The following is a 26,560-nucleotide window of genomic DNA, read 5'->3' as shown; positions in this document are numbered from 1 at the left end:
AGACATCTCAGTGCATAAAGGGCAAGGCCGGAAACCACTGTTGAATGCGCGTGATCTTCGAGCCCTCAGGCGGCACTGCCTAAGAAACTGTCATGCTACTGTGACAATTATAGCCACCTGGGCTCCGAAGTACTTCGGAAAACCATTGTCACTCAACACAGTCCGTCGCTGCATCCAAAAATGCAACTTGAAACTGTATTACGCAAGGAGGAAGCCATACATCAACTCTATGCAGAAACGCTGGCGAGTTCTCTGGGCCCGAGCTCATCTCAGATGGACTGAAAGACTGTGGAAGCATGTGCTGCGGTCAGATGAGTCCACATTTCAGCTAGTTTTCGGAAAAAACGGGCGTCGAGTTCCCCGTGCCAAAGATGAAAACAACCATCCAGATAGTTATCAGCGAAAGGTGCAAAAGCCAGCATCTGTGATGGTATGGGGGTGCATCAGTGCCCACGGCATGGGTGAGTTGCATGTATGTGAAGGTACCACTGACTCTGAGGCATATATTAGGGTTCTAGAGAGTCATATGTTACCATCAAGGCGACGTCTCTTCCCAGGACGTCCATGCTTATTTCAGCAGGACAATGCCAGACCACATTCTGCACGGGCTACAACAGCGTGGCTTTGTAGACACAGAGTGCGTGTGCTTGACTGGCCTGCTGCCAGTCCAGATCTATCTCCTATTGAAAATGTATGGCGCATCATGAAGAGGAGAATCAGATGACTGAGACCACGGACCGTTGAGCAGCTGAAGTCTTATATCAAGCAAGAATGGACAAAATTTCCAATTGAAGATCTACTACAATTAGTATCCTCAGTTCCAAATGATTAAAAAGTGTTATTAAAAGAAAAGGTGATGTAACACAATGGTAAACATGCCTCTGTCCCAACTTTTGTTGAGTGTGTTACAGCCATCAAATTCTAAATTTGTATGTTTACAAAATACAATTAAGTTGGTCAGTAAAACTAGTGAAAATCTTTTCTTTGTACTTTTGTCAGTTAAGTAAAGGTTCACGTGAATTAACATATCACAGATTTTTGTTTTTGTTGCATTTTGGAAAATATCCCAACTTTTCTGGAAATGAGGTTTGTATATACTTTGATAATAAAGATACTTTGAACTTGAGTCCCACACCACTGTTCAAGAACAGCTACTTTGCTTCAACCATTCGGTTCTTAAACCAATCAGCACAACTCTAATCACTACAGTTTCCCACACTATGACCAATTTGATCACTTTGCACTAAAATGGACTTTTCCTTCTAACTTGTGCTTTCTTGTAAAATTGCATTCAATGTATGTCTTTATTGTGAAGCTGCTGCAAGTAAATTTTTCATTGCATCTGTGCACACATGTATTTGTGCATATGACAATAAGCTTGACTTTGATTAATTTGAGAGGACACATTTCTCCAAGGATGCAACCTGGCCTCCTCTACACAGGTGAGACCTAACATAAACTGGGGAACTACTTCTTTGCACCTTTGCTCCATCCACCACAAGGGGAGGGGGGATTTCTCGGTGGTCACCCATTTCAATTCGACTTCCCATTCCAACATGTCAGGAGAGGAGGCCTTAAACAAAGGCAGGGGTTTCCAACCTGGGGTCCACAGACCCATCAGTTAACGGTAGGGGTCCATGCAATAAAGAAGGTTGGAAACCCCTGCTCGAAGGCCTTCTCTACTGCCACAATGAGGCCCCACTCAGGTTGGAAGGACAACACCTCATATTCCATCTCGGTAGCCTGTAGCTTGACAGCATGAACAGTAATTTCTCCCTCTTCTTTCTTTTCCATTCCCCTTCTGGTTCCCCTCTCACCCACTTCTCTTCTCCTCATCGCCCTCTGGTGCCCCACCTCCTTTCCTTTCTTCCATGGTCCACTATCCCCTCTTACAAGATTCCTTCTTCTTCAGCCCTTCAGCTCTTTACTCATCACCTCCCAGCTTTTTCCTTCATTCTCCCTCCCTCAACCACACACCTTCACTCTTACCTAGTCTCACCCATTACCTGCCAGCTTGTACTGCTTCTACTCCCTCCACCACCTTATTCTGGCTTCTTTCCCCTTCCTTTCCACTGTTGATTAAGTGTTTCAGGTTGAAACACTGACTGCTCATTTTCCTTCTTAGCCTGACCTGCTGAATTCCTCCAGCACTGTGTTAAAAAAAAAATCAGCCATTCCTTCAATACTGTGGCCCTAAATTAAGAAATGTACGTATCAGTGATTTCAGGTGCAAGATAAAGATTATTACAGGAGTTCGTTGATTAAACAAAAAATGTGCACATTTACGAATAATAATTTAAACCACTAAAGCATGCAGCTTTTTACTGTTTTGAACAATTGGCCTTTATGGTAGAATGTGTTAAAATTAACATTAAAATGAATTAAAAACAGGACAATTTTGATTTTTTTTTCCATTAACCTCCAGTTATAACTCAAACTTGCACAATCAAGGACAAAGAATGACCATCTTATTTTTTTGTACTATAAGAATTCCAATATTTTCTTTTTGTTCTGTGGAAAAGTACTTACCGCAACCCCCCCCCCAAAAAAAACATTTCTTCTGATGCAGGCTGACCAAGTGAATACATAAAATTTTTTACCTTTACTGCAGATTTACAGAATACATTTCACTGTGACACTAAATATTGGTAGAACTAATGATATAACAGCCAACTATTCTTTTTGTTCTCTTTATTTAGCAAATGAATTTCCACAGTGCATTTGGAAAGTGAATGAGGGAGATTGTTGCATGTAGGTATTCTTTCACCACAGCCATTATCTTTAAGCATTAACATTCTTATAATCAATAACTGGAAACTGTCTCAGGGAGCTGCATTGTGCATCCTTGATACCAAAGTACTGCATGTTGTGACCCACGACTTGACTTGTATGTTCAATTCAACAGTTAGATTGTACAGAGTTGAGCCATTATACAAAGCCAAGGTTTGCATACTACAAGCAAACATATCAAGTACAAGTAAATTAGCAGGTTTCTTTGCTCGCAGAAAAGTTCTTTTAGGACTAAACGTGTCACTTAATTAGTAAGAATAAGGAGGAAATTATATATATTTATTTAAACGATCATTGTTTAGACCCAAGGCCAGAGTTTCATATTGGAGACGAAGGGAGTACAAAGTGGAACAACTGCTGTAGTTTCAAGGATCGGTTTGCTGGAACTTTAGTTACTGTTGCAAGTGATGGAAATAGTAATTGGAAGATTGTTTCTATATGTAACTAATATTGGATATACAGTGGATTCTGGTTAATTGGGACAGATTTATGTGATTATTGGACTGTAGTTTACACTGCTCTTCTTCAGTATTTCTTCTTGTTGCTGACTGGCAAGTTGAGATTCCAGGTGGGCTATATTAGATTATGAGGATACTCAGTCCGCATTTATTGTCACTTAGAAATGCATGCATTAAGAAATGATACAATGATTCAATGATATGTCAGTTTTTGTGAGATGAAGTAGTTGGGGATTTAGGGTCTGATGTTCTTGTTGGGTTTTTTTTGTTAGTTTTAGTGTACAAGAAAGGGGGTTGAGGGTTTGATGCTATTGCCGCTGTTCTTTTCTGCGAGGGAAGGAACTGGGGGATTTGATGCTATTGTCGCTGGATTTTTTTGAGAGGGAGGAAGTGGGAGTTTGATGTTATTGTTGCTTTTTTTTTTGCAAGGAAGGGGGTTGGGGTTTGGGGTTTGATGTTCCAGCTGCCGTTTTCTGTCTGGGCCATCTGTTAGCTTTTGTGTGAGGGAGCGGGTGGGGGATTTGGGGTTTGCGAGCTTTGTTTCTTTTTCCTTTTCATGCAGGGAGGGGGCTAATGTCTTTTCTTTCAACCACTCCTGTGTTTTTTTTCTGCATTTCATGGCTATCTGGAAAAGACGAATATCAGAGTTGTATTGTATATGCATACTTTGACAATAAAGTGAAGCTTGGAACATCAGGATCAGTACATTTGGCCCAATTAAGCCCCTGCTCCAGTTAGCTGGTTTCATGGAAATAGTTAAAAACGTATACAAATTATAAACTACCATTCAAATGAGTAACAAATTATATATTTAAATGAAATATAGAACAAATCAGAACACTACTATAACAAATACAGTACTATAAAACTGTAGATTAGTTCCTTATAGTATCAAGAAAGGATACTATTCATCCTGTAGATGCTGCCCTGTCCTTTCAATTGACTAAGTTAATAAAATCAATGCAGACACCTCATGTAGATAATGGACTGCCTTCATTGCATTCCTGCATTGCATTATTCAACAATAAATTTCCTGGCACAACATTTGTTAAAAATCATTCTTTTTTAATTGACAGCCGTCAACCCAAATGGGTAATTTAAACGCAAACACACACAACTAACACTATTCAAAAACTGTTTGTTCTAAGCATGGTGTAGTGTCTAACAGCCACACAAGTGCATTTGATTCATGCTAGTTGGAACCTGCTCAACAACAGTCTCCTGCCCCAAATAAACAAAGGGAATCCTGGTTATTTTCTCAATTATTGTTCTTTAAGAGCTGTTCCAAATAAGTGGCTGCTCTGATTAACCGATGGCCCATGAAACCAGAATCCACTATATTTAGTAATTTCTAGTCTAATCTAGAACTGTGCTGCCTTACCCAAAATTGGATGGGAAAAAGCCATTAGTGGAAGTAATTAATGCCGTGGATATAGTGGATGCACTGTTATCTTGCAAAATTCAGAAGATTCTTAAATAGTTTACACAAATTGGAAATCAGTAAATGTAAAAGGCTAGTTGGCAAACATCACTAACAGGGAAAAAGACTATTGGACTGACATGGATAGGAAATGTTTTGAGGGATATGGGTGAAAGGCCTGTTTGCATGCTGCATTACACGTGGTATCACACTTAGTTCTTACCCTTCTTCAGTCTCATTAATAATGTCACAGATTTCCATATTTAGAGTCCAGTCCTCCGTCTGCAAGGATCCATCCGTAGCTCGTTCTGTTATTAAGGAATGACAACAGGTCAGAACTTTGCATAAAACTTTACAAAAACACACAGACTTCCCTGTGAAAAATCCTGGCAAAACAAAACAAAAAGTTTTAAAATTGTGCATTAAAAAAAAACCCCGCCTAAGTGAAGTTGGGGAAAAAAAACAAAACCCTGTTGCTTAAAAGTTTAAAAATAGAGCAGTTGTCTCAAAAATTGTCAAAACAAAATCACTGGAGTCTATAAGGACAAGGTGACTGCATAACTTGAAAATAGTAATTCAACATGGTTTACATGTATAGGATAGGATATGTTTGGCATTTTTTGTAGAAGAGACTAAAGTGATAGAAGGACTTGTGCAAAAATTTTTGATAAATCTTTTATAAGGGTGCAAACTGAAGCTTATGGAACTAAAGGCAAATTATTAACATGGTTCTAAGTTCATCAGTGGCAGTAACACATAGCAGAATCCAACTAGTGGTGACACATGATCTCATTTGGGGTGCAATTATTCACATTATTTTAAAGTAAATTAGATACGAGTTTGGGGAGCAGCCCTATAGATGATCCAACTCCTCGCTGACTGAAGTGTCATGGGAGACTGACAACAGGCGGCTTGATCTGCTGTTGGAATAAGGCCCCCGTACTCGTGCAATCCTCCTCTCTCGATGGTGAATGACAGCCTGTCAGTCCAAATGAGGGGGCTTGAAGAAGATTGTGACATTGGAACAGCGAGCTGCTGGTCTCCTGCTCTCATTGTATCCCTCCTACCTCGCTGGTGAGAGACAGCCTGTCTAAGATACTGAAGTAACACACACAAATTGCTGGTGAATGCAGCAGGCCAGGCAGCATCTATGGGAAGAGGTAGAGTCGACGTTTCGGGCCGAGACCCTTCGTCAGGACTAACTGAAAATGATTTTAAAGTGGGAGGGGGAGGGGGAGAGGGAGATCCAAAATGAATAGGAGAAGACAGCAGGGGGAAGGACGAAGCTAAGAGCTGGAAAGTTGATTGGCAAAAGGGATACAGGCCGGACAAGGGAGAGGATCATGGGACGGGAGGCCTAGGGAGAAAGAAAGGGGGAGGGGTCCCCCATGATCCTCTCCCTTCTCCGGCCTGTATCCCTTTTGCCAATCAACTTTCCAGCTCTTAGCTTCATCCCTCCCCCTCCTGTCTTCTCCTATCATTTCAGATCTCCTCCTCCCCGTTTCAAATCTCTTTCAGTTAGTCCTGACGAAGGGTCTCGGCCCGAAACGTCGACTGTGCCTCTTCCTATAAATGCTGCCTGGCCTGCTGCGTTCCACCAGCATTTTGTGTGCGTTGCTTGCATTTCCAGCATCTGCAGATTACCTCGTGTTTAAGATACTGAAGTGCTGGGTTACAGACTGTTGTTTTTGATGGACTCTAGATATAGGTCTCTTTGGGGGCTTTTGCTATTACTTACATGGTTAGGGGATGGGAGGGAGTCGGTGCTTTTGCTGGTGTAAGTGGGTGGAGGGGAAGAGTCGATGCTTCTGCTGCTGCTCGTACATGGGGGGTTTTGGGTTCTGATGTTACTATCATTTGTTCTTTGGAGTTTTTTTGTTTGTGGTTGTCTGGGTGAAGAGCAAGAATTTCAGGTCTTATCCATTCTCCCATATTAAATTGAACCATTTGAGTTCAAGCAGTATCTGAAATCTAAAAAAGTAGAAATTAGAGAGGAAATCAATCAGATCTGACAAGTTCTGATGAAAAGTCAATCACAAAGAATTATTTCCAAATAATTACTTTGGCATCATCTATTTGCTGGGGGGTGGGAACCGAAGTGACGAGACAAAGGAAGGGGTGGTTGGCTCTCAAATCAAGAGCTTGCAGACAGTGTGAGGGGGAGGATAGACAGGTGATAGAGAAGGGATACACTCAGACTGATGGCTTGAAATGTGTCTATTTTAATGCAAGGAATATCATGAACAAAGTGGACAAACTTAAGAGTGTGGATCAGTACTTGGAGCTATGATATTGTGGCCATTACAGAGTCTTGGATGCCTCAGGGGGCAGGAATGGCTACTTAAGAGTGCCAGGCTTTAGATGTTTCAGAAAGGATAGGGAGGAAGGCAAAAGAGGTGGGGGCGTGGCACTGCTGATCAGAGATAGTGTCACGGTTGCAGAAAAGGAGGAAATCATGGAGGGATTGTCTACTGAGTCTGTGGGTAGGAACCACAAGGGGGTCAATAACTCAACTGGGTGTTTTTCATAGACCACCTATTAGTAACAGGGACATCGAGGAGCAGATAGGGAGACAGATTCTGGAAAGGTGTAATAATAACAAAGTTGTGGTGTGAGATTTTAATTTCCCCAAATATTGATTGGCATCTTCCTAGAGTGAGGGGTTTAGATGGGGTGGAGTTTGTTAAGTGTATTCAGGAAGGTTTCCTGACACAATATGTAGATAAGCCTACAAGAGGAGAGGCTGTACTTGATCTGGTATTGGGAAATGAACCTGGTCAGGTGTCAGGTCTCTCAGTGGGAGAGCATTTTGGAGATAGTGATCACAATTCTATCTCCCTTACCATAGAATAGGAGGGGATTAGGAACAGACAAGTTAGGAAAGCATTTAATTGGAATAAGAGGAAAATATGAGGCTATCAGGCAGGAACTTGGAAGCATAAATTGGAAACAGATGTTCTCACGAAAATGTAGCATATGTTCAGGGGATACTTGCGTGGTGTCCTGCATAGGCACGTTCCAATGAGACAGGGAAAGGAGGGTAGGGTACTGACACCATGGTGTACAAAGGCTATTGAAAATCTAGTCAAGAAGAAAAGCTTACGAAAGGTTCAAAAAACTAGGTAATCATATTCATCTAGAAAATTACAAGGCTAGCAGGAAGGAGCTTAAGAATGAAATTAGGAGAGCCAAAAGGGACCATGAGAATCCTTGGCAAGCAGAATTAAGGAAATCCCCAAGGCATTCTACAAGTTTGTGAAGAGCCAGAGGATAAGACGTTAGAGAATAGGACAGTGGAAAAGTGTGTATGGAACCGGAGGGACTTAATGAATACTTTGCTTCAATATTCACTGCAGAAAAAGACCTTGGTAATTGTAGGGATGACTTACAGCGGACTAAAAAGCTTGAGCATATAGACATGAAGAAAGAGGATGTGTTGGAGCTTTTGGAAAGCATCAAGTTGGATAAGACACTGGGACCGGAGGCAAGGGAGGAGATTGCTGAGCTTCTGGCAATGCTCTTGGCATCATCAATGGGGACGGGAGAAGTTCAAGAGGATTGGAGAGTTACAGATATTGTTCCCTTATTCAAGAAAAGGAATAGAGATAGCCCAGGAAATTACAGACCAGCGAGTCTTACTTCAGTGGTTGGTAAATTGATAAAGATCCTGAGAGGCAGGATTTATGAATATTTGGAGAGGCATAATATGAATAGGAAGAGTCAACATGGCTTTGTCAAACGCACGTCATGCCTTACGAGCCTGATTGAATTTTTTGAGGCTGTGACATTGATGAAGGTAGAGCAGTAGATGTAGTGTATATGGATTTCAGCAAGGCATTTATAAGGTACCCCATGCAAGGCTTATTGAGAAAGTAATGAGACATGGGATCCAAGGAGACCTTGCTTTATGGATCCAGAATTGGCTTGCTCACAGAAGGCAAAGAGTGGTTGTAGACGGGTCATATTCTGCATGGAGGTTGGTGACCAGTGGTGTGCCTCGGGGATCTGTTCTGGGACACTTTCTCTTCATGAGTTTTATAAATGACCTGGATGAGGAAGTGGATGGATGGGTTAGTAAATTTGGTGATGACACAAAGGTTGGGGGTGTTGTGGATAGTGTGGAGCACTGTCCCGCTGTAACCTCTGACATTGATAGGATGCAAAACTGACTGAGAAGTGGTAGATGGAGTTCAACCCAGATAAGTGTGAGGTGGTTCATTTTGGTAGGTCAAATATGATGGCAGAATATAGTATTAATGGTAAGAGTCTTGGAGAATCAGTGGGATCTTGGGGTCCGAGTCCATAGGACACTCAAAGTTGCTACGCAGGTTGACTGTGTGGTTAAGAAGTCATACAGTGTATTGGCCTTCATCAACTGTGGGATTGAGTTCAAGAGCCGAGAAGTAGTGTTACAGCTATATAGGACCCTGGTCAGACCCCACTTGGGAGTACTGTTCTCAGTTCTGGTCACGTCACTACAGGAAGAATGTGGAAACTATAGAGAGGGTGCAGAGGAGATTTACAAGGGTGTTGCCTAGATTGGGGAGCATGCCTTATGAGAATAGGTTGAGGCACGGAGAATGAGCAGTGACCTGATAGAGGTGTTTAAGATAATAAGAGGTATTGATCGTGTGGCTAGTCAAAGGCTTTTTCCCAGGGCTGAAATGGTTAACATGGGAGGACAGTTTTAAGGTACAGGTTTCCCCCGCCATCCGAAGGTAGAGCGTTCCTGTGAAACAGTTCGTAAGCTGGAATGTCATAAAGCGAAGAAGCAATTACCATTTATTTATATGGGAAAAATTTGTGAGCGTTTGCAGACCCAAAAATAACCTACCAAATCATGCTAAATAACACCCAGAACAGCCCAGATCAGAGGCGACGCAATCGGCAATCGCCTCTGATCTGAGCCAACATTTACGTGCTGGGCGGTACCTAATTAATTAGCTTGTTTATTTCAGCTTTTTTCTTAAAGATGTGCTGGGTGCATTCCCGCTACCGCTGCATTCTCCGCAAATTGGTATCTGTCCGCGTCCCGGGGTTGGGACCACTGGGGTGGTGAGACACGGGGGTGTCATGTCATCGTCGATCAGGGCAGGCAGGTCATCTTCTTCTATCTCTGCCTGCCTTGATGTCGAAGATCGAGATTCGTCGACTGCTGTGGCTGATGTGGAAGGCTTGAAAAACGACAGTATGTTGACTGCTTAGCCTCGCGCATTTTTCTATCATACAGTTCTTTGTAAGCACTCAAACCATCTTGCAAACATGCCCTAAACCAATGTACCCTTTCAAAATTAAAGTCATACTTTATCATTACAGCAAAAATCTCACGCAGTTGCTTCACGTTCAGTTCCTGGACGACTTCACTTTCGCTACTGCATTCGGTTGTGATTGTTATCCTTTCCTCTTCCAATTTCATCAGCTCTTCATCTATCAGTTCTTGGTCATGGGATGCCAAAACCTCTTCAACATCATCTTCGTCAACTTCCACAAGCCAAACTCACTTCGTCCTTACTTCGTTCACCACAATCGAAACGCTTAATTATGTCTAGTTTTACACTAAGTTCAACACCATTACGAGTTCTTTTAGGTTTTTCCGATACCTTAGAACTCATCTTGCAAACGGCTGCTCACAGGAATGTGTTTAAGCAATGCCGGTGAGAATGCTGTTTCGAACCGGGGGAGAGTGGCTGCTCAGGGCGCGTGGCGCGCTGCTTTTATCGCACACTGCTTTTTCCGCGCGCTGCCTTTTTTCATAACAGTGAAAACACCTGTTAGCGAAAACAGGTAACTAAAGTAGGTCTTTCGTAACAGTGAGGTTTCGTAAACGTTCGAAAAGCGGGGGACACCTGTACTTGGAAGTAGGTACAGAGATACACGCAGAGAGCAGTAAGTGTGTCGAATGGGCTACCAGCGACTGTGGTGGAGGCAGATACAATAGGGTCTTTTAAGAGACTCCCGGAGAGGTACATGGAGCTTAGAAAAATAGAGGGCTATGGGTAACCCTAGGTAATTTCTAAAGTACATGTTTGGCACAGCATTGTGGGTCAAAGGGCCTGTATTGTGCTGTAGGTTTTCTATGTTTCTATGTTACTTTTCCCCCATTTCCATCACCTACAACTTTTTTCTTTTGCAGATTACATCTCATTTCTCTCCAATTTTCATTCATCACATCATAATTACAACCACTGGAGGCAGATAATCTGTGATGTACAAGTATTCATCAACATTTATTACCACCACTCTTTCTACCATTTAGTATTGGTTGGGCTATCTTTTCATGGCCATTCTGTCACAGGGACTGCTGATCGAGCCTCCAGATGGCTATGGATTAAGAGGTGTGACCCGTGGACCAATGCTGCTGGGACACAAGCCACGGCCTGATCAAACCTGGCTGGGTTGTCTGGGTGAGGGTATCTGACATTGAAAGATCCGCAACACCCGATGACGTGTCCCAACACATTCTAGGATGCATCTTAGCATCACCACCTCTCCGCCTTCTTTGCAACTAAAATCACATTTGATTTCTGCCTCAGTTTTTAATGAAAGATTATCAACCCAAGATGTTGATTGGTTTTCTTTTCGCAGAGGCTGCATGATCTGTTGAGTACTTGCGATGTTCCCTTTTTATTTCAACTTTCAAGCATCGGCAGTCCTCTCCCCCACCCCACCCCCAATATGATAGAATTAGTCTGAGGAAAAAGACACAATAGTTTACCTTTTCCACAGTAACAAGAATAACCAAAGATAAATGAAGATCAGATTTTCATTTATAATACACAAGTTGTTAATATACTATCACCATGCAGTAATACCACAACTTATGTATATTGGGTCTATGAATAATGCATATAATCTTCTGGGCTTTAACAAATACAAAGATCTACAACCTGCAGTCCATTTTGGCAAGAATAATAAACTACTCAGTAATAAATCTGTTAAGGACTATTAGTACTGTGGTCAATTAAGGGAATGGTGGATTATCCAAAACAAATGTAAAGAGAATTTGCAGTGAGATCCTAGCATCAATACATTCTAGCAGCAAAGATCTTACTTTATTTTAGTGTTGCCAAACAATTGATACTAGAGTGTACAATCATCACAGCGATATTTGATTCTGCGCTTTGCACTCCCTGGAGTACAAATCGATAGTAAATATTAAAAATTTAAATTATAAATCATAAATAGAAAATAGAAAAGGGAAAGTAAGGTAGTGCAAAAAAAACCGAGAGGGAGGTCCGGATATTTGGAGGGTACGGCCCAGATCCGGGTCAGGATCCGTTCAGCAGTCTTATCGCAGTTGGAAAGAAGCTGTTCCCAAATGTGGCCGTACGAGTCTTCAAGCTCCTGAGCCTTCTCCCGGAGGGAAGGGGAACAAAAAGTATGTTGGCTGGATGGGTCGCGTCCTTGATTATCCTGGCAGCACTGCTCTGACATATGCAGTGTAAAGTGAGTCCAAGGACGGAAGATTGGTTTGTGTGATGTGCTGGCCTTTGTTCACGATCTTCTGCAGCTTCTTCTGGTCTTGGGCAGAACAACTTCCATACCAGGTTGTGATGCACCCTAGAAGAATTTAAAGGAATATCCCCACTAAGGGATACACCAATTTCTGGAAATTCATTTGAGTTGGAATTCATTTTGTATTCTCTTTCCCTCAACTTTAGGAGGCAAGACCACAAACAGAGGCACAATTCCATGGGTCCTAATAGAAGAAAAGAAGAAAGCCCTTAACTTCGAGTGGAGTTATCGGGATGCTGTTCATAACGGCGTTTTTTTAGCAGGCTCGACGCTCAACCCAGCACAGATGGAAAGCATGCAAAGGAGCCGGCTGGATTCGAACTCAGGAGCCTTTGCTCTGAAGTCCAACGCTGATGCCACTACACCACCAGCCGGCTGGGTCCTAATAGTCCTCTTTTAATTCATCCAAATTTTAGGGATTATGGAGTTGTTGAATTATGTGCATATATCAGATTAACTCAAACTAGAACCAGTCTTCAGTTCTTAATGCAAATTGCATGCAGTAATCAGTTCCAAGTTAAGAGACACCTTCACAAATAAACAACACTGTCGATGGAGCACAGGCTACAGCAGGGGGCCAGCTGCAAAAGAGATATGGCTTGCAAAGTGAAGCGACCAAGAGGCATTACCATGCACCTCTGCCAAATGTCAAACACTAGGGTTATATTATTTGGCCTGCATCAAGCCAGGCAACTATGGCTTCAAGTAATTTGCACCATTATAAACAAGTTCAAGAAAGCTTTCAGATTGGACTGATATTATCACTCATCACCTTCAAATAGCTAATCTATCAATAGTTGGGAGATTAGTGTATTTAGAGAGTTAGCCCTCATAACACTAATCCTGGGTGTCTGTCTCACTGTCCTCAGAAGCCAGTTTAGACTAACTGTACGAATTAGTTTGTGCAGCAAAGGAGTTTGAACTTTCAGAGGTGTCCTTTGAACTACAAAGGACTCCCACTATAAATATAAACCTTAAAGGAACCATTTGTCAGGCACAAAATATTGAAGTAAACGATGTCATTTTAATTATGGAAATTATATTGAATCACCTGCTGTACTTTGCTCTTAAGAGTATAAGAATGTGATGTACTTTGAGCTTGAGACTACCGACAGGGTCTCCATGAGAATATCTGTCATGATGAATAATCCATTCATATCCACCAACTTCTCCAGTGACTTAGTTACAGTTACAACACAAGGACGTATGCTCTATGCCTGACTGAAGCAGTAACAGGAAAAGTAAAGTGTTTGCCCTTTCATGCTTGCTCCACTATTCAACACAGCTGACATTTTACCTCAGCATCACTTTCATGCAGTAACCCACAAATGCCTCGATTCCTTAATATCCAAAATGTGTCCACCATCGTCTTACGGATACGCCGCACTTACGCCACAGCCCTCTTAATTAGTGAATTGCAAAATTTCACCACCCCACTGGTTGAAGAAACTTCTCCTCCAGTCCTCAGCGTATAGTATCAGGCAATTCAAGGGCAATAACTGTCACTGATTCTCCATCTGACTCTGATCCTTTTATCTGTCAACTCCTGTCCTCTGCTACAAGGCCCAACAATAACTTGAAGAGCAGCACCTCGTGCTGGGATCTAACAACCTTTAACTCAATGTATCAGAACTGGCCAGTATTGCTTGTGGTCAATTATCTATAATATTAAACCAGTTTTCCTCTTCACTTGGGTAATACTTTCTAACATGCTGGTAATTTCATACAGCTTGGTTTGGTTTTCACAGTTTTGTCCCTTTGGTTTCCTGTTCTTGAACTTCTCTCATTACCTGCAAACCAAATGCACTACAACGACCTTGGCCTCACTCTATTAGAGATATTCCCTAATATTAAGGAATGCATTCTCCCCAACCCTTTCTCTCTACAGCTCAAAACAAACTTGTTTTCTCTTCTTCCGGGTCCAGAAAGCATTTTTGACCTGAAATGTTAACTGTTTCTCTTTCCACAGATGCTCAGAATGAGAACCAGGTTTATTATAATGATACTTTGAAATTTGTTGCTTTGTGGCAGTAGTACAGTGCAAAACAAAACAAATAACACACAAAATGCTGGAGGAACTCAGCAGGCCAGGCAGCATCTGTGGAAAAAAGTACTGTTGAAGGGTCTTGGCCCAAAACATCGACTGTACTCTTTTCCATAGATGCTGCCTGCCCTGCTGAGTTCCTCCACCATTGTGTGTGGTGTTGCTTGGGTTTCCAGCATCTGTTGTTTGTGATATAACAAATAGCGCAAAACGAATAGCAAGGTAGTGTTCATGGACTGTTCAGAAATTTATACCAGAGGGGATGGAGCTAATCCTAAAATGATGAGTGTGGGTCTTCAGACTCCTGTACTTCTTCCCTCATGGTAGTAATAAGAGGCCATGTCCCAGGTAGTGAGGATCCTTATTGAAGGATAACACCTTTGACACACTACCTATTGAAAATATCCCCCATAATGGAACTGGCCAAGTCTATATCCCTCTCTGGAGCCTCATTCAATCCTGTGCATTGGAGCTGTTGGATCTGACTGTTTAATTTTAATTGTTAAAACTAAACAAATTGTTAACAATCAATTATCTGCTTGTATTTTGAATGGCCTTTATATACATAACAGTTTAACGTGCCTCCAGTAGCTATGAGGAGTATAGTAGTCTTAGCTCCTTTGTTATGAAGGAGTACATTTCATTGACTGTTTTTACTACAATATTTTAAAGTATTTTCTAATTGTGTTTTTTTAATCTATGGAATTTTCTTCTCTTTGGATATAAAAGTAGCTGTATTATGCTAGGTGCCATCTTTCTGATTATCTCCTTCAAGTAGCAGTGACCCCTTATCACTGTTCTGTTTCTGTTCTCTTTGTTCCACCAACTCTTAATAAAATGATTGTGAAGCAACAAGTTTTATGCCCCTTTCCTGACTTCAAAAAGAACTTGGACTTAAACACCAGAGTCCAACTCCATGGTAAATAGAAATTTGCTGTAATCTTTGGTGACCTACCAACTTGCCTCGAAGTCCTAATGAAGTATAGCCATTTGTGTGCCTTTTTCACAACTGCATCAATATGTTAGGCCTAGACCGATCCTCTGTGATGGAACTTGAAGCTACTCAGACTTTCCATTGCTAAACCCTCCTTCAAACAAGGCTGGGTGCACGTTTGCTCAACCTACTCTCCCTAAAATCCACAATCAGTCCATTGGTCTTGATGATGCTGAGTGTGAAGTTGATGCAACACCACTCACCTACTCAACTGACCTACTGAATGTTTCCTGCATTTTCTGTTTTTATTTTACAACAACAACAGTTTTAAAATTTTAATTGAATTGCTCGTTCTGTTCATCATGGATAGTATGTTGCATCCCAGCTGCCAGGGACATCTCAGATCAAGTCCTTAGCATTCTTAAGTGGGAGGGTGATCAGCCAGAAGTCATGATCCAGGTATACAAGATATTAAGAGGAATAGATAGAGTGAATAGCCAGCGCCTCTTCCCCAGGGCACCACTGCTCAATACAAGAGGACATGGTTTTAAGGTAAGGGGTGGGAAGTTCCAGGGGGATATTAGAGGAAGGTTTTTTTACTCAGAGTGGTTGGTGTGTAGAATACACTGCCCGAGTCAGTGGTGGAGACAGATACACTAGTGAAATTTAAGAGACTACTACACAGGTATATCAAGGAATTTAAGGTGGGGGGGGGTGTATGGGAGGCAGGGTTTGAGGGTCAGCACAACACTGTGGGCCGAAGGGCCTGTACTGTGCTGTACGGTTCTATGTACTATGTTCTATGTTCAGATACCATTGATGTAGGTAGGAAGAGTGATGAAGTTCTGCAAAGGGAGTTCAGTGCTGTTAAAAGGACAGGACCTTCAGGGTTATGATCTCAGGACTGCCACACAGTGATGAGGCCAGAAAAAGGAAGATCATACAGTTTAACACATGGCTAAAGAGATGATGTAGGAGGGAGGGTGCCAAATTTTTGGATCATTGGGCTCTCTTCCAGAGAATGTGGAACCTGTACAGAAGAGATGGTAGAGTATTAATATCCTAGTGCTGCACAGAGGGGGTTAAACTAGGATTGCAGGGGGGTGGGAACAGAGTGCCAGAACAGACCTCAGCGAAAGCTGCGAATCAAAAGGTTGAGCTGGTGTGAATAACGAACTGGGCTGCATATATTTCAATGCAGTAAGTATTGTAGGAAAGGTAGAGGAGTTTAGCATGGATCAACACCTGGAATTAAGATATTGTAGCCATTAGTGAGACTTGGTTGCAGGAAGGGCAGGACAGGCAGCTCAATATTCCGGGATTCCATTGTTTTAGATGCAACAGAGCAGGAAGAATTAAAGGGGGAAGGGGTGATGTTACTAATCAGGGAAGATATGGCAGTGCCAGTCAGGACAAAGTGGAGAACTAGTCCAGTGAGGTTTTAATCAGTGGAGTGGAGGAATAAGAAAGGTATGAGCACCTTAATGGGGCTGTATTATAGACTCAGCAGTCCCTGGGATTTAGTGAAAAAAAACTGTACAGAGATTACAGACTGTTGTAAAAAACAAAGTTGTTATAGTAGTTGATTTTAAGCTTTCCACATGTTAACTGGGACTCCCATACCGTAAAAGGACTAGATGGGATAGAGTTTGTCTGATGTGTTCAGGACAGTTTCCTTAATCAGTACATAGAAGTCCCAACAAGACAGTGCACAATACTGGTCTCCTATTAGGGAATGAAACAGGCAGGTGACTAACTCAACATCTGCCTCCACTATCTGTCCTGGCACTCTGGTTCCCATTCCCCTGCAACTCTAGCTTAAAACTCCACCTCCCAAGTAGTACTCTTTGGAGAAAAGCTAATTTTGATGGTGTCAGAAAGGATCTGGCAAATGTGGCTTGGGACAGAAACATGAGAAAAGTATGCAGATTCTGGAAATTCAAAGCAATATACACAAAATGCTGGAGGAACTCAGCAGACCAAGCAGGATCTATGGAAAAGAATATTCAACTGAAGTTTTCAACCGAGACCCTTCATCAGGGCTGGAAAGAAAGAGAAAGGAGATGGAGGGTGGAGAGGTGGGGAGGAAGAAGTACAAAGTGATAGGTGAAACCAGGAGAGGGGAGGAGTTGAAATAAAAAGCTGGGAAGTTGATTGGTGAAAGATAAAGGGCTGGAGAAGTTGGGAATCTGACAGGATAGAAGAGCATGGAAGAAAGGGAACAAGGTGGAGCAGCAGGGAGGTGATGGGCAGATAAAGAGATAAGGCAAGAGGGGGGAAACGAATGGGGAACAGTAGGGGGGGGGGAGACAATTACTGCAATTTCTCCTTCGGCTCCTTCCACTTCCTTCAAACTAAAGGTGTAGCCATGTGCAACAGCATGGGGCCCAGCTATGCCTGCCTTTTTGTTGGCTATGCAGAACAGTCCACTTTCCAAGCCTACCCCAACTCTTTCTACGCTACATTGACAACTACATTGGCGCTGCTTCCTCACGTCGTCTTCATCAACTTTGCCCCCAACTTCCAAACAGCCCTCAAATTTACTTGGTCCATTTCCGACACCTCCCACCCCTTTCTCGATCTTGCTGACTTGATCTCTGGAGACAGTTTATCTACTGAGATCTTTTATAAACCCACTGATTCTCAGCTACCTGGACTATACCTCTTTACACCTTGTCACTTGTAAAAATGACATTCACTTCTCTCAGCTCCGCCATCTCCGCTGCATCTGCTCTCAGGATGAGGCTTTTCATTCCAGAACTACTGAGATATCCTCCTTCTTCAAAGAAAGGGCTTTCCTTCCTCCATCAATGCTGCGTGCCCTCATCCACTTCTCTTCCTTATCACGCACCTCTGCCCTCACCCCATCCTTCCTCTGACATACCAGGGACAGGGTTCCTCTTGCCTTACCTACCACACCACTAGCCTCCACATCCAGCACACAATTCTCCATTAACTTACATCATCTTCAAAGGGAACCCACCACTAAGAACTCCACTTTCTGCAAGGATCGCTCCCTGTGCAACTCCCTTGTCCACTTATCTCCCTCCTGGTACTTTCCGCTGCAAGCTGAAAAAGTGCCACACCTCCCCCTTCACTACCATTCAGGGCCCCAAACTGTCCATCCAGGTGAGGTGACACTTAACCTGCAAGTCTGTTGGGGTCATCTACTGTTTCCAGTGCTCCCAATCTAGCCTCCTATATAACCAGTGAGACCCAACATAGACTGGGAGACCATTTCACTGAGCACCTACGCTCTGTCCATCAGAAAAAACAGGATCTCTTGGTAGCCACCCATTTCAATTCTACTTCCCATTTCCATTCCAACACATTAGTCCATGACTTCCTCTACTGCCGTGATGAGGCCACATTCTGGTTGGAGGAGCAACACCTTGTATTCTGTCTGGATAGCCTCTAACTTGATGACATGAACATTGATGCTCCCTCCCCACTGTTCCCCATTCTCACCTTATCTCCTTACCTGCCCAATCCCTTTTCTCCAGCATTTTATCTCTTCACCATTCAATTTCCCAGCTTTTTTAACTCCTCCACCTTTCCAGGTTTCACCTATCACCTGCCACCTTCTACTTCTTTCTCCCCTCCCCGGTATTATTCTAACTTCTCTTCCCTTCCAGACCTGATGAAATGTCTTGGTCCAAAACATCAGCTGTTTACTCTTTTCCATAGATGCTGCCTGGCTAGCCGAATTAATCTAATATTTTGTGTGGATTGGGACAGGCTGTTTTCTGACAAAAGTGTACTTGGGAAGTGGGAGGCTTTCAAAGTGAAATTTTGAGTACAAAGCTTGTATGTGCCTGTCCAAAAAAAGTAAAAATAACAGGTTTAGGGAACACAAGGAAATCTGCAGATGCTGGAATTTCAAGCAACACACATAAAAGTTGCTGGTGAACGCAGCAGGCCAGCCAGCATCTCTAGGAAGAGGCACAGTCGACATTTCAGGCTGAGACCCTTCGTCAGGACTAACTTCAGCCTGAAACGTCGACTGTACCTCTTCCTAGAGATGCTGCCTGGCCTGCTGCGTTCACCAGCAACTTTTATTTAGGTTTAGGGAACCTTGGTTTTCAAGAGATATTGAGGACCTGGTTAAGGAGGTGGAGGAAAAAAAAAGGTCAGCCTGACATCAGTAGTGGGAAAGTTATTGGAAGGCATTTTAAATGGACCAGGTATATGAATATTTGGATAGGCATGGACTGATTAGGGTTCATCAGCATGGGTTTGTGCATGGTAAATCGTGCCTAACCAACATTATAGAGTTTTTCAAAGAAGTCACCAGAAAAGTTGATGAAGGCAAGGGCGTTGTCTACATGGACTTCAGCAAGGCATCTGACAAGGTCCCACATGGGAGGTTGGTCAAGAAGGTCCAGTCGCTAGGCATTCAAGATGAGGTAGTAAATTGGATTAGGCATTGGCTTTGCGGGAGAGCCAGAGAGTCGTAGTAGATGGTTGCCCCCTGACTGGAAACCTGTGACTACAGGAATGCCGCAAGGATCACTGCTGGATCTTTGTTCTTTGTCATCTATATCAATGATCTGGATGATAATACTTAACTGGATCAGCAAATTTGCAGATGAAACCAAAATTGGGGGTGTAGTGGACAACGAGGAAGACCATCAGAGCTTACAGTAGGATCTGAATCAGCTTGAAAAATGGGCTGAAAAATGGCAGATGAAATTTAATGCAGACAAGTGCAAGGTGTTGCACTTTGATAGGACCAACCAGGGTAGGTCTTACACAGTGAACATTTCAGCACCGAGGAGTATGGTAGAACAAAGGCCCATAATTCATTGAACATGGCAACACCATGTTATAGGGTCATTAAGCAAGCTTTTGGCCTTCATAAATCAACGTATTGAATACAGGAGATGGGATGTTATGTTGAAGTTGTATAAGATGTCGGTGAGGCATAAATTGGAGTAACACACATAAAAGTTGCTGGTGAACGCAGCAGGCCAGGCAGCATCTCTAAGAAGAGGTGCAGTCGGCGTTTCAGGCCGAGACCCTTCGTCAGGACTAACTGAAGGAAGAGTGAGTAAGGGATTTGAAAGTTGGAAGGGGAGGGGGAGATCCAAAATGATAGGAAAAGACAGGAGGGGGAGGGATGGAGCCAAGAGCTGGACAGGTGATAGGCAAAAGGGATATGAGAGGATCATGGGACAGGAGGTCTGGGAAGAAAGACGGGGTGGGGGGGGGCCCCAGAGGATGGGCAAGGGGTATATTCAGAGGAACAGAGGGAGAAAAAGGAGAGTGAGAGAAAGAATGTGTGTATAAAAATAAGTAACAGATGGGGTACGAGGGGGAGGTGGGGCATTAGCGGAAGTTAGAGAAGTCGATGTTCATGCCATCAGGTTGGAGGCTACCCAGACGGAATATAAGGTGTTGTTCCTCCAACCTGAGAGTGGCTTCATCTTTACAGTAGAGGAGGCCGTGGATAGACATGTCAGAATGGGAATGGGATGTGGAATTAAAATGTGTGACCACTGGGAGATCCTGCTTTCTCTGGCGGACAGAGCGTAGGTGTTCAGCAAAGTGGTCTCCCAGTCTGCGTCGGGTCTCGCCAACATATAAAAGGCCATATCGGGAGCACCGGACGCAGTATATCACCCTAGCCGACTCACAGGTGAAGTGTTGCCTCACCTGGCAGGACTGTTTGGGGCCCTGAATGGTGGTAAGGGAAGAAGTGTAAGGGCCCTGAATGGTGGTAAGGGAGGAAGTGTAAGTGTAAGTGACCATGACCCACATAAATTGGAGTGTTTGGTGCAGTTTTGGTCACCTACATACAGGAAAGATCTAAATAATGTTGAGAGAATACAGAGAAAATTTTCAAGGATATTGACAGGACTGGCAAATGTGAGCTACAAGGGAAGATTGAATAAGTTAGAACTTCATTCCCTCAAACATAGAAGATTGAGAGAGAGTTCTGATAGATGTATACAAAATAATGAAGGGTATAGATAGGCTGAATGCAGCAGGCTTTTTTTCCATTGAGCTTGGGGGGACTACAAAGAACTGGGTTAAGAGTGAAAGGGGAAAGGTTTAAGGGGAACATGAAGGGAATCTTCTTCATTCATAGGGTTGTGAAAGTTGTTGAACAGGCTGCCAGCACAAGAGTTGCATGTAGGCTACATTTCAATGTTTAAGAGATGCTTGGATAGGTACATGGATGGCAGGGTTATGGTCTGGGTGCAGGGAGACAGGTGTAGGTAGTTTAAATGGTTTGGCATGGCCCAGATGGGCCGAAGGTTTGCTTCTGTGCTATGTGTCAATGCAACCAATTCTCTCCCTACCAAAAGATGAGATCAACTAAAACAGCAAAGGGGTTGATTTGCTTCATCTGAGCATTTACACATATACACTTTTGTTCAACTTCTGAAAGAGTATTGATACTTTTTCTTTTAAAAGCAACACACACAAAATGCTGCAGGAACTCAGCAGGCCAGGCAACATCTTTGGAAAAGAGTACAGTTGACATTTCTGGCTGAAACCCTTCATCAGGACTGGAAAAAGAGATGAGTAGTCACAGTAATAAAGTGGGAGGAGGCAAGGAAGAACCACAAGGTGGTAGGAAAAACCAGGCGGGGAGGGAGGTGAAGTAAAGAGCTGGGAAGTTGATTGGTGAAAGGAATATATGGCTGGAGAAGGGGGAATCTGATAGGAGAAGACAGAAGGCCATGGAAGAAAGAAAAGTGGGAGGAGCACCAGAGGGAGGTGATGGGCAGGTAAGGAGATGAGAGGGAAATGGGAATGGTGAAGGGGGGGGGGGAGAAATCGATGTTCATGCCATCAGGTTGGAGGTTACTCAGACAGAATACAAGGTATTGCTCCTCCAACCTTAGTGTGGCATGATAGCGACAACAGAGGAGGCCATGGACTGATGTTTCATCATGGGACTGGGAAGAGGAATTAAAATGGGTAGCCACTGGGAGATCCTGCTTCTTCTGTTTCAGGCTGAGACCCTTGAGCATTGACTGTACTCTTTTCCAAGGATGCTGCCTGGCCTGCTGAGTTTGTCCACTATTTTGCGTGTATTTTTTTGATTTCCAGCATCTGCAGATTTTCTCTAGTTTATGATTGATGCTTTTTTTTGTTTATTATCTCATTCAATCACATCCATCACCATATATTGCAGCACCAACATGCATGCCCACAATACTCTGAAAACAAAAAATAAACATACAAATGGCGACAGATATCTTGGCTCTGATGTGGAAACAAAGTACGGGGATTATATTCACAGCTCAAATTGATTTTGCCAGCTGCATTCAAGTCTGGGTCACAACACAATAGATTCAAACTTCCCAATGGGAGCTGAATGCTGTCTTTTAGGCTTGCACTGTTAATTGGCATCAGGAAAATTGGTATCAAAGTATCAAAGAACCGTCAGAGGCATCATCACTTCAAGGCAATTTAAGTGGAGCTACAACTATACATACCATAAAATCCTTAATAACATACTTCAAATTAGGGTGTGGACCACAACCTGAACTCCAGTATGCAAGATAACTTGAGGGCGCCATAATAGCATAATGGTGAGCACAACACTATTACAGTTTAGGCTAGAGCTCAAAGTTTAATTTCAGTACCTCTCGATGTGGAATGCAGGGATTTGCTCCGGTTTCTTCCCACAGTCCAAAGACTTACTGGGTAAGTTAATTGTTGTTGTAAATTGTCCCATGATTAGGTTTGGGTTAATCGAGGTTGTCGGGGGTTGCTGGAATGGTGTGGCTCGAAAGGCCTATTCCGCGCAGTATCGCTAAATAAATTTTGGGATACTATTAGCAACAAGTCAAACCCAAAGAAGCAAATTTTACTCCTTCACATAAATTAGAATTTGCAAACATGTTTTACCAGCAAAATTTCATTTTGTATTTATCATGTAATAATAGCACTAAGAAACCAAGCCACTTTGAAGTGCCATCTTTCCAAACAAAAAGTTCCCTATACTTCTAAATTAATACTCATTTATTTCAAAACAAAATCAAACAGATTCCAAAAGAAATAGATTCCAAAAAGAAATCATCACAGAAATAGCCATGTAAACTGCTGACCCAGCAAACCCTATTAATTTACTGTCATATTTCCTTTAAACTAGTGGGCAAATTTACTGGGCTAAATCATTCCTATTGATTAAAGATTTCTGGTAAAGGCTTTACTCTACAACAAAATTCTACAGATAGATATGGTACAATAAATTAATCTCAGTCCATTACAGCATTATCTTTCACTGGCTATGTAATTTTTTTTGATTATATATCTGTTCCAAGGTCACCTCTTACAGCAAATGAGACAGACTTGACTGCTATTACACTGTTAAAACATTACACTGTTTAAAAACAATTTGCAATCAATTACACATATTTTGGCAAAATAGCAAGTAAATAAAAATCATCTTCCAACAAAATTTTTAAAGGTTGTTTCTTTTTTCTCAATTTTATAAATGAGTATTATGTAAGTCATTCAAAATGTTGAATAGTCACATCCCATGATGATACCTTCTGCACCCGCACAAATCTGGGACATCAATAATTAATAAATCACATGGAATCATATTAAAATAAGTAAGTTGGATTTTTTCCCTCCAACCTGTGCAAACTTGCTATTCAGGCAGTTGTCCAATTAAATCTTTTTGTCATCACCAGCACTATCTATACAAAGTGCCAAGATGATCCCACCCATAAGACAGCCAGAGAATCAAACTAATCAATTGCCACTGGAGGCAGAAGCTTCCTCTCATTTTAAAGCACTAAAGAATAAGATACGTTATAATCTTCTTAAAATGACTAGTGTTGTTAGTTGGTAAGTGTCAAGTGACTGACTAATTTCTAAATCAGTGTTGTCTCAGAAATGTTACCTGGAAAAAAAAATCAAAAGACTCTGGTATGAAATCTCACCTGAAACATCAGGGCAGTTGTGGGGGAAAAATTACATTCATCTGGATAGGAACACAATAAACTGGCCTTTACTTTTTCCAGCACTTCCTCAGGATCCAAGGTGTCATGCTTCTTTTCTGGTTTTGAGCAGACTGATGAGAATAATGTGCAGTGATAGAATAGGTGCTGCCCAGTGCTGTGCATAACTGAGAGGTGTTACACTGCGTTCTTGATCCAAAGACAGGGCTTTCAAAGCCATCTCCTCCTCCACTTTAAGCAGTCAATAGCTGGGATTTCCAGCAACCATTGGGAATCCTTTATTTCCTCAAGGAGGTTTTGAGCTCATGCTTGATTTTTTTTTGGTCCACCTAGTAATCTCTTCATGTGAGAAAGGTCATAATCTGGTATTGGGCATATGGATGATGCAACTTTCAAAAAAGCACTGACTGAGTAGACTTCAATGCTGGGTATATTGTCCTGGGAGGAACAACTGAACCTGGTATGATTATCCTTCAAGAGAATGTAGAAGACTTCAAAGGGAAAGCAAAAAATAATTTTATATTTTCCTCGATATTGATGAAATGAAAATTAATTACATCTGGTTGCTCTGTAAATAATCTGTCACTGTTTTGACAAATAAAGTTGATAATTATATGGAGATGAATTTGGGTATTGCATTACTACCGATAGCACTTGACATAGTTTTACAAAAGAAGTTTCTAGTGCAAATGTAATGCTAGGAAGACAGCATTCCATTGGCAGTTTATTAGCTGAATCACTTTTAGATGTGTTGGAATCACTAAAGGAGCTAAATAAATGCAAGTTCATTAATTGCAGAAAAATTACTGAAAATTATAACCCAACATGGTTGAGGTCTTCTTGGCGGCCATCATGAATCAAGCTTGTTCTGCATATGACTCAAACATGTCTTGTCATTTGTAAGGAGCCAAAGATTTAATATGGCTGAATATACTGAAGTGAGAAAAAGTTATTTCACTCTTCAAAGAGTCAAGTACCTCTCATAAGAAATATCTATTTCTCACAATTGTGCTACTATCTCCAAAGTTAATAGTCAATATGGCATTTTTAGCAGAAGGGATTGCTTTTCCACTCTGAAATACAATTTATTTGGAGGTTTCACATTAAAAATAAACAACTTCTTTAACTTAACCATGTTCTTAACAAGCACAAAAATACAAAAAAACACATTAAAACAGCTGATACTTTCCTGAGCGCTCCTTTTGCCTGAGATTTTCCTCAATCCTATTTCAGCAAATCATGCTTACATTCTTTTGCCAATGAGTAAAGAACAATTTAATTATTAGAATACAATTGGAAATTTTAATCCAACCAGAGACTTAACATTGACTTTATACAAAAAGAGTTTTTAAAATTGCATGCAAAGCTACATACAGTATATGTGAATAATTTGAAAAGGTGAACATACAGAGGGAGTATCAACCAATATTATTGTATTACACTTAGGATGGAATTTATTTTAAAACAGCAATTCATATGTACATTTACATCAATGTAGTGACCTGAGCAGCTAACAAAATTGCCAGCACTCATTATTGGCTCAAATTTTTTGTGGCTGTAGAGAGGACAAATGAATCTATGGAAACTTATGTACACCAATAAAAGAACATCTTCAAAAGAAATGGGAACAACCTCATGTGATGGAGAATCAACAAAATATGCCAAAGCAAAATGCAAATTAAGGTCCATAGTTTGTATCAAAAACAGAGCCAGAGTCAGAAAGGAATACTGATATGAAAGTTCCCATGCACAGGCTTTAGAGCAGGGGTTCTCAACATGGACCCCTCAGTTAGTGGCAAGACTCCATGGCATAAAAAAGCTAGGAACCCTGGGTTTAGAGGGATGTAGGTTCAGCCAGCTTCATCATGGCCACAACCATGCTGAAAATTCAAAGACATCTTTACAAGTTGGTGCCTCAAGAAGGCAGCATCCATTACTAAGGACCCTTACAGCCTAGGGCATGCCCTCTTCTCATTATCATCAGGGAGGAGAAATAAGAGCCTGAAGACCCACACTCAATAGTTCAGAAACAGCTTCTTCCTCTCCACCATCAGACTTCTGAACAGCCTGTGAGTCCAAGAACATTACTGCCTTATAACTTTTGCGCTATTAGTTTATAGCATTTTTAATGTCTTTTCGTTACTGCTTGACATACAAGTCAGTGATATTACATCAGATTCTTATTCACATGGTGATGCTTTGATATTGCAAGAGGTTGAGTAACAAACTGTCCTTTCACTTACAGCCCTAGTCTGAATCCCATATAGGTCATATACAGCTTTCTTACTGTAGGCACTGTAGCAGGTCCAATTCCACCATTTTGCATGATGAGAAAACACATCAGTACCCTTTTAGAAAAGTCTGGTAAGAGGTTACTCTCCATCAAACTCCATAATTCAGTATTGTGCACACTGTAGTCAGACTACAACACAAGAAAAATGTAACAATACAGCAATGACAAAATCCTCAATA

The 26,560-nt window shown here is 41.9% G+C and overlaps 1 protein-coding gene across 7 annotated transcripts in view; it reads right to left on the bottom strand.

Annotated features, from left to right (window-relative positions):
- Nucleotides 1-26,560, bottom strand: part of LOC140202867 (TOM1-like protein 2) — a 180,699-nt gene that overhangs the window by 152,993 nt on the left and 1,146 nt on the right. For 6 of the 7 annotated variants that reach the window (XM_072268363.1, XM_072268364.1, XM_072268367.1 and 3 more), the window contains exon 2: nucleotides 4,892-4,976. In XM_072268363.1, the coding sequence (XP_072124464.1) occupies nucleotides 4,892-4,976 (85 nt within the window). Of the gene's footprint in view, nucleotides 1-4,891; nucleotides 4,977-6,406; nucleotides 6,640-26,560 lie in introns of all 7 variants that reach the window. The other variant, XM_072268366.1, reaches the window with a different exon arrangement.

This window comes from Mobula birostris, chromosome 9, assembly GCF_030028105.1.
Source record: "Mobula birostris isolate sMobBir1 chromosome 9, sMobBir1.hap1, whole genome shotgun sequence".
Classification (NCBI taxonomy): domain Eukaryota; kingdom Metazoa; phylum Chordata; class Chondrichthyes; order Myliobatiformes; family Myliobatidae; genus Mobula; species Mobula birostris.
The sequence above is the reverse complement of the archived record's forward strand: the minus strand, read 5'-3'. Positions and strand labels throughout refer to the sequence as shown.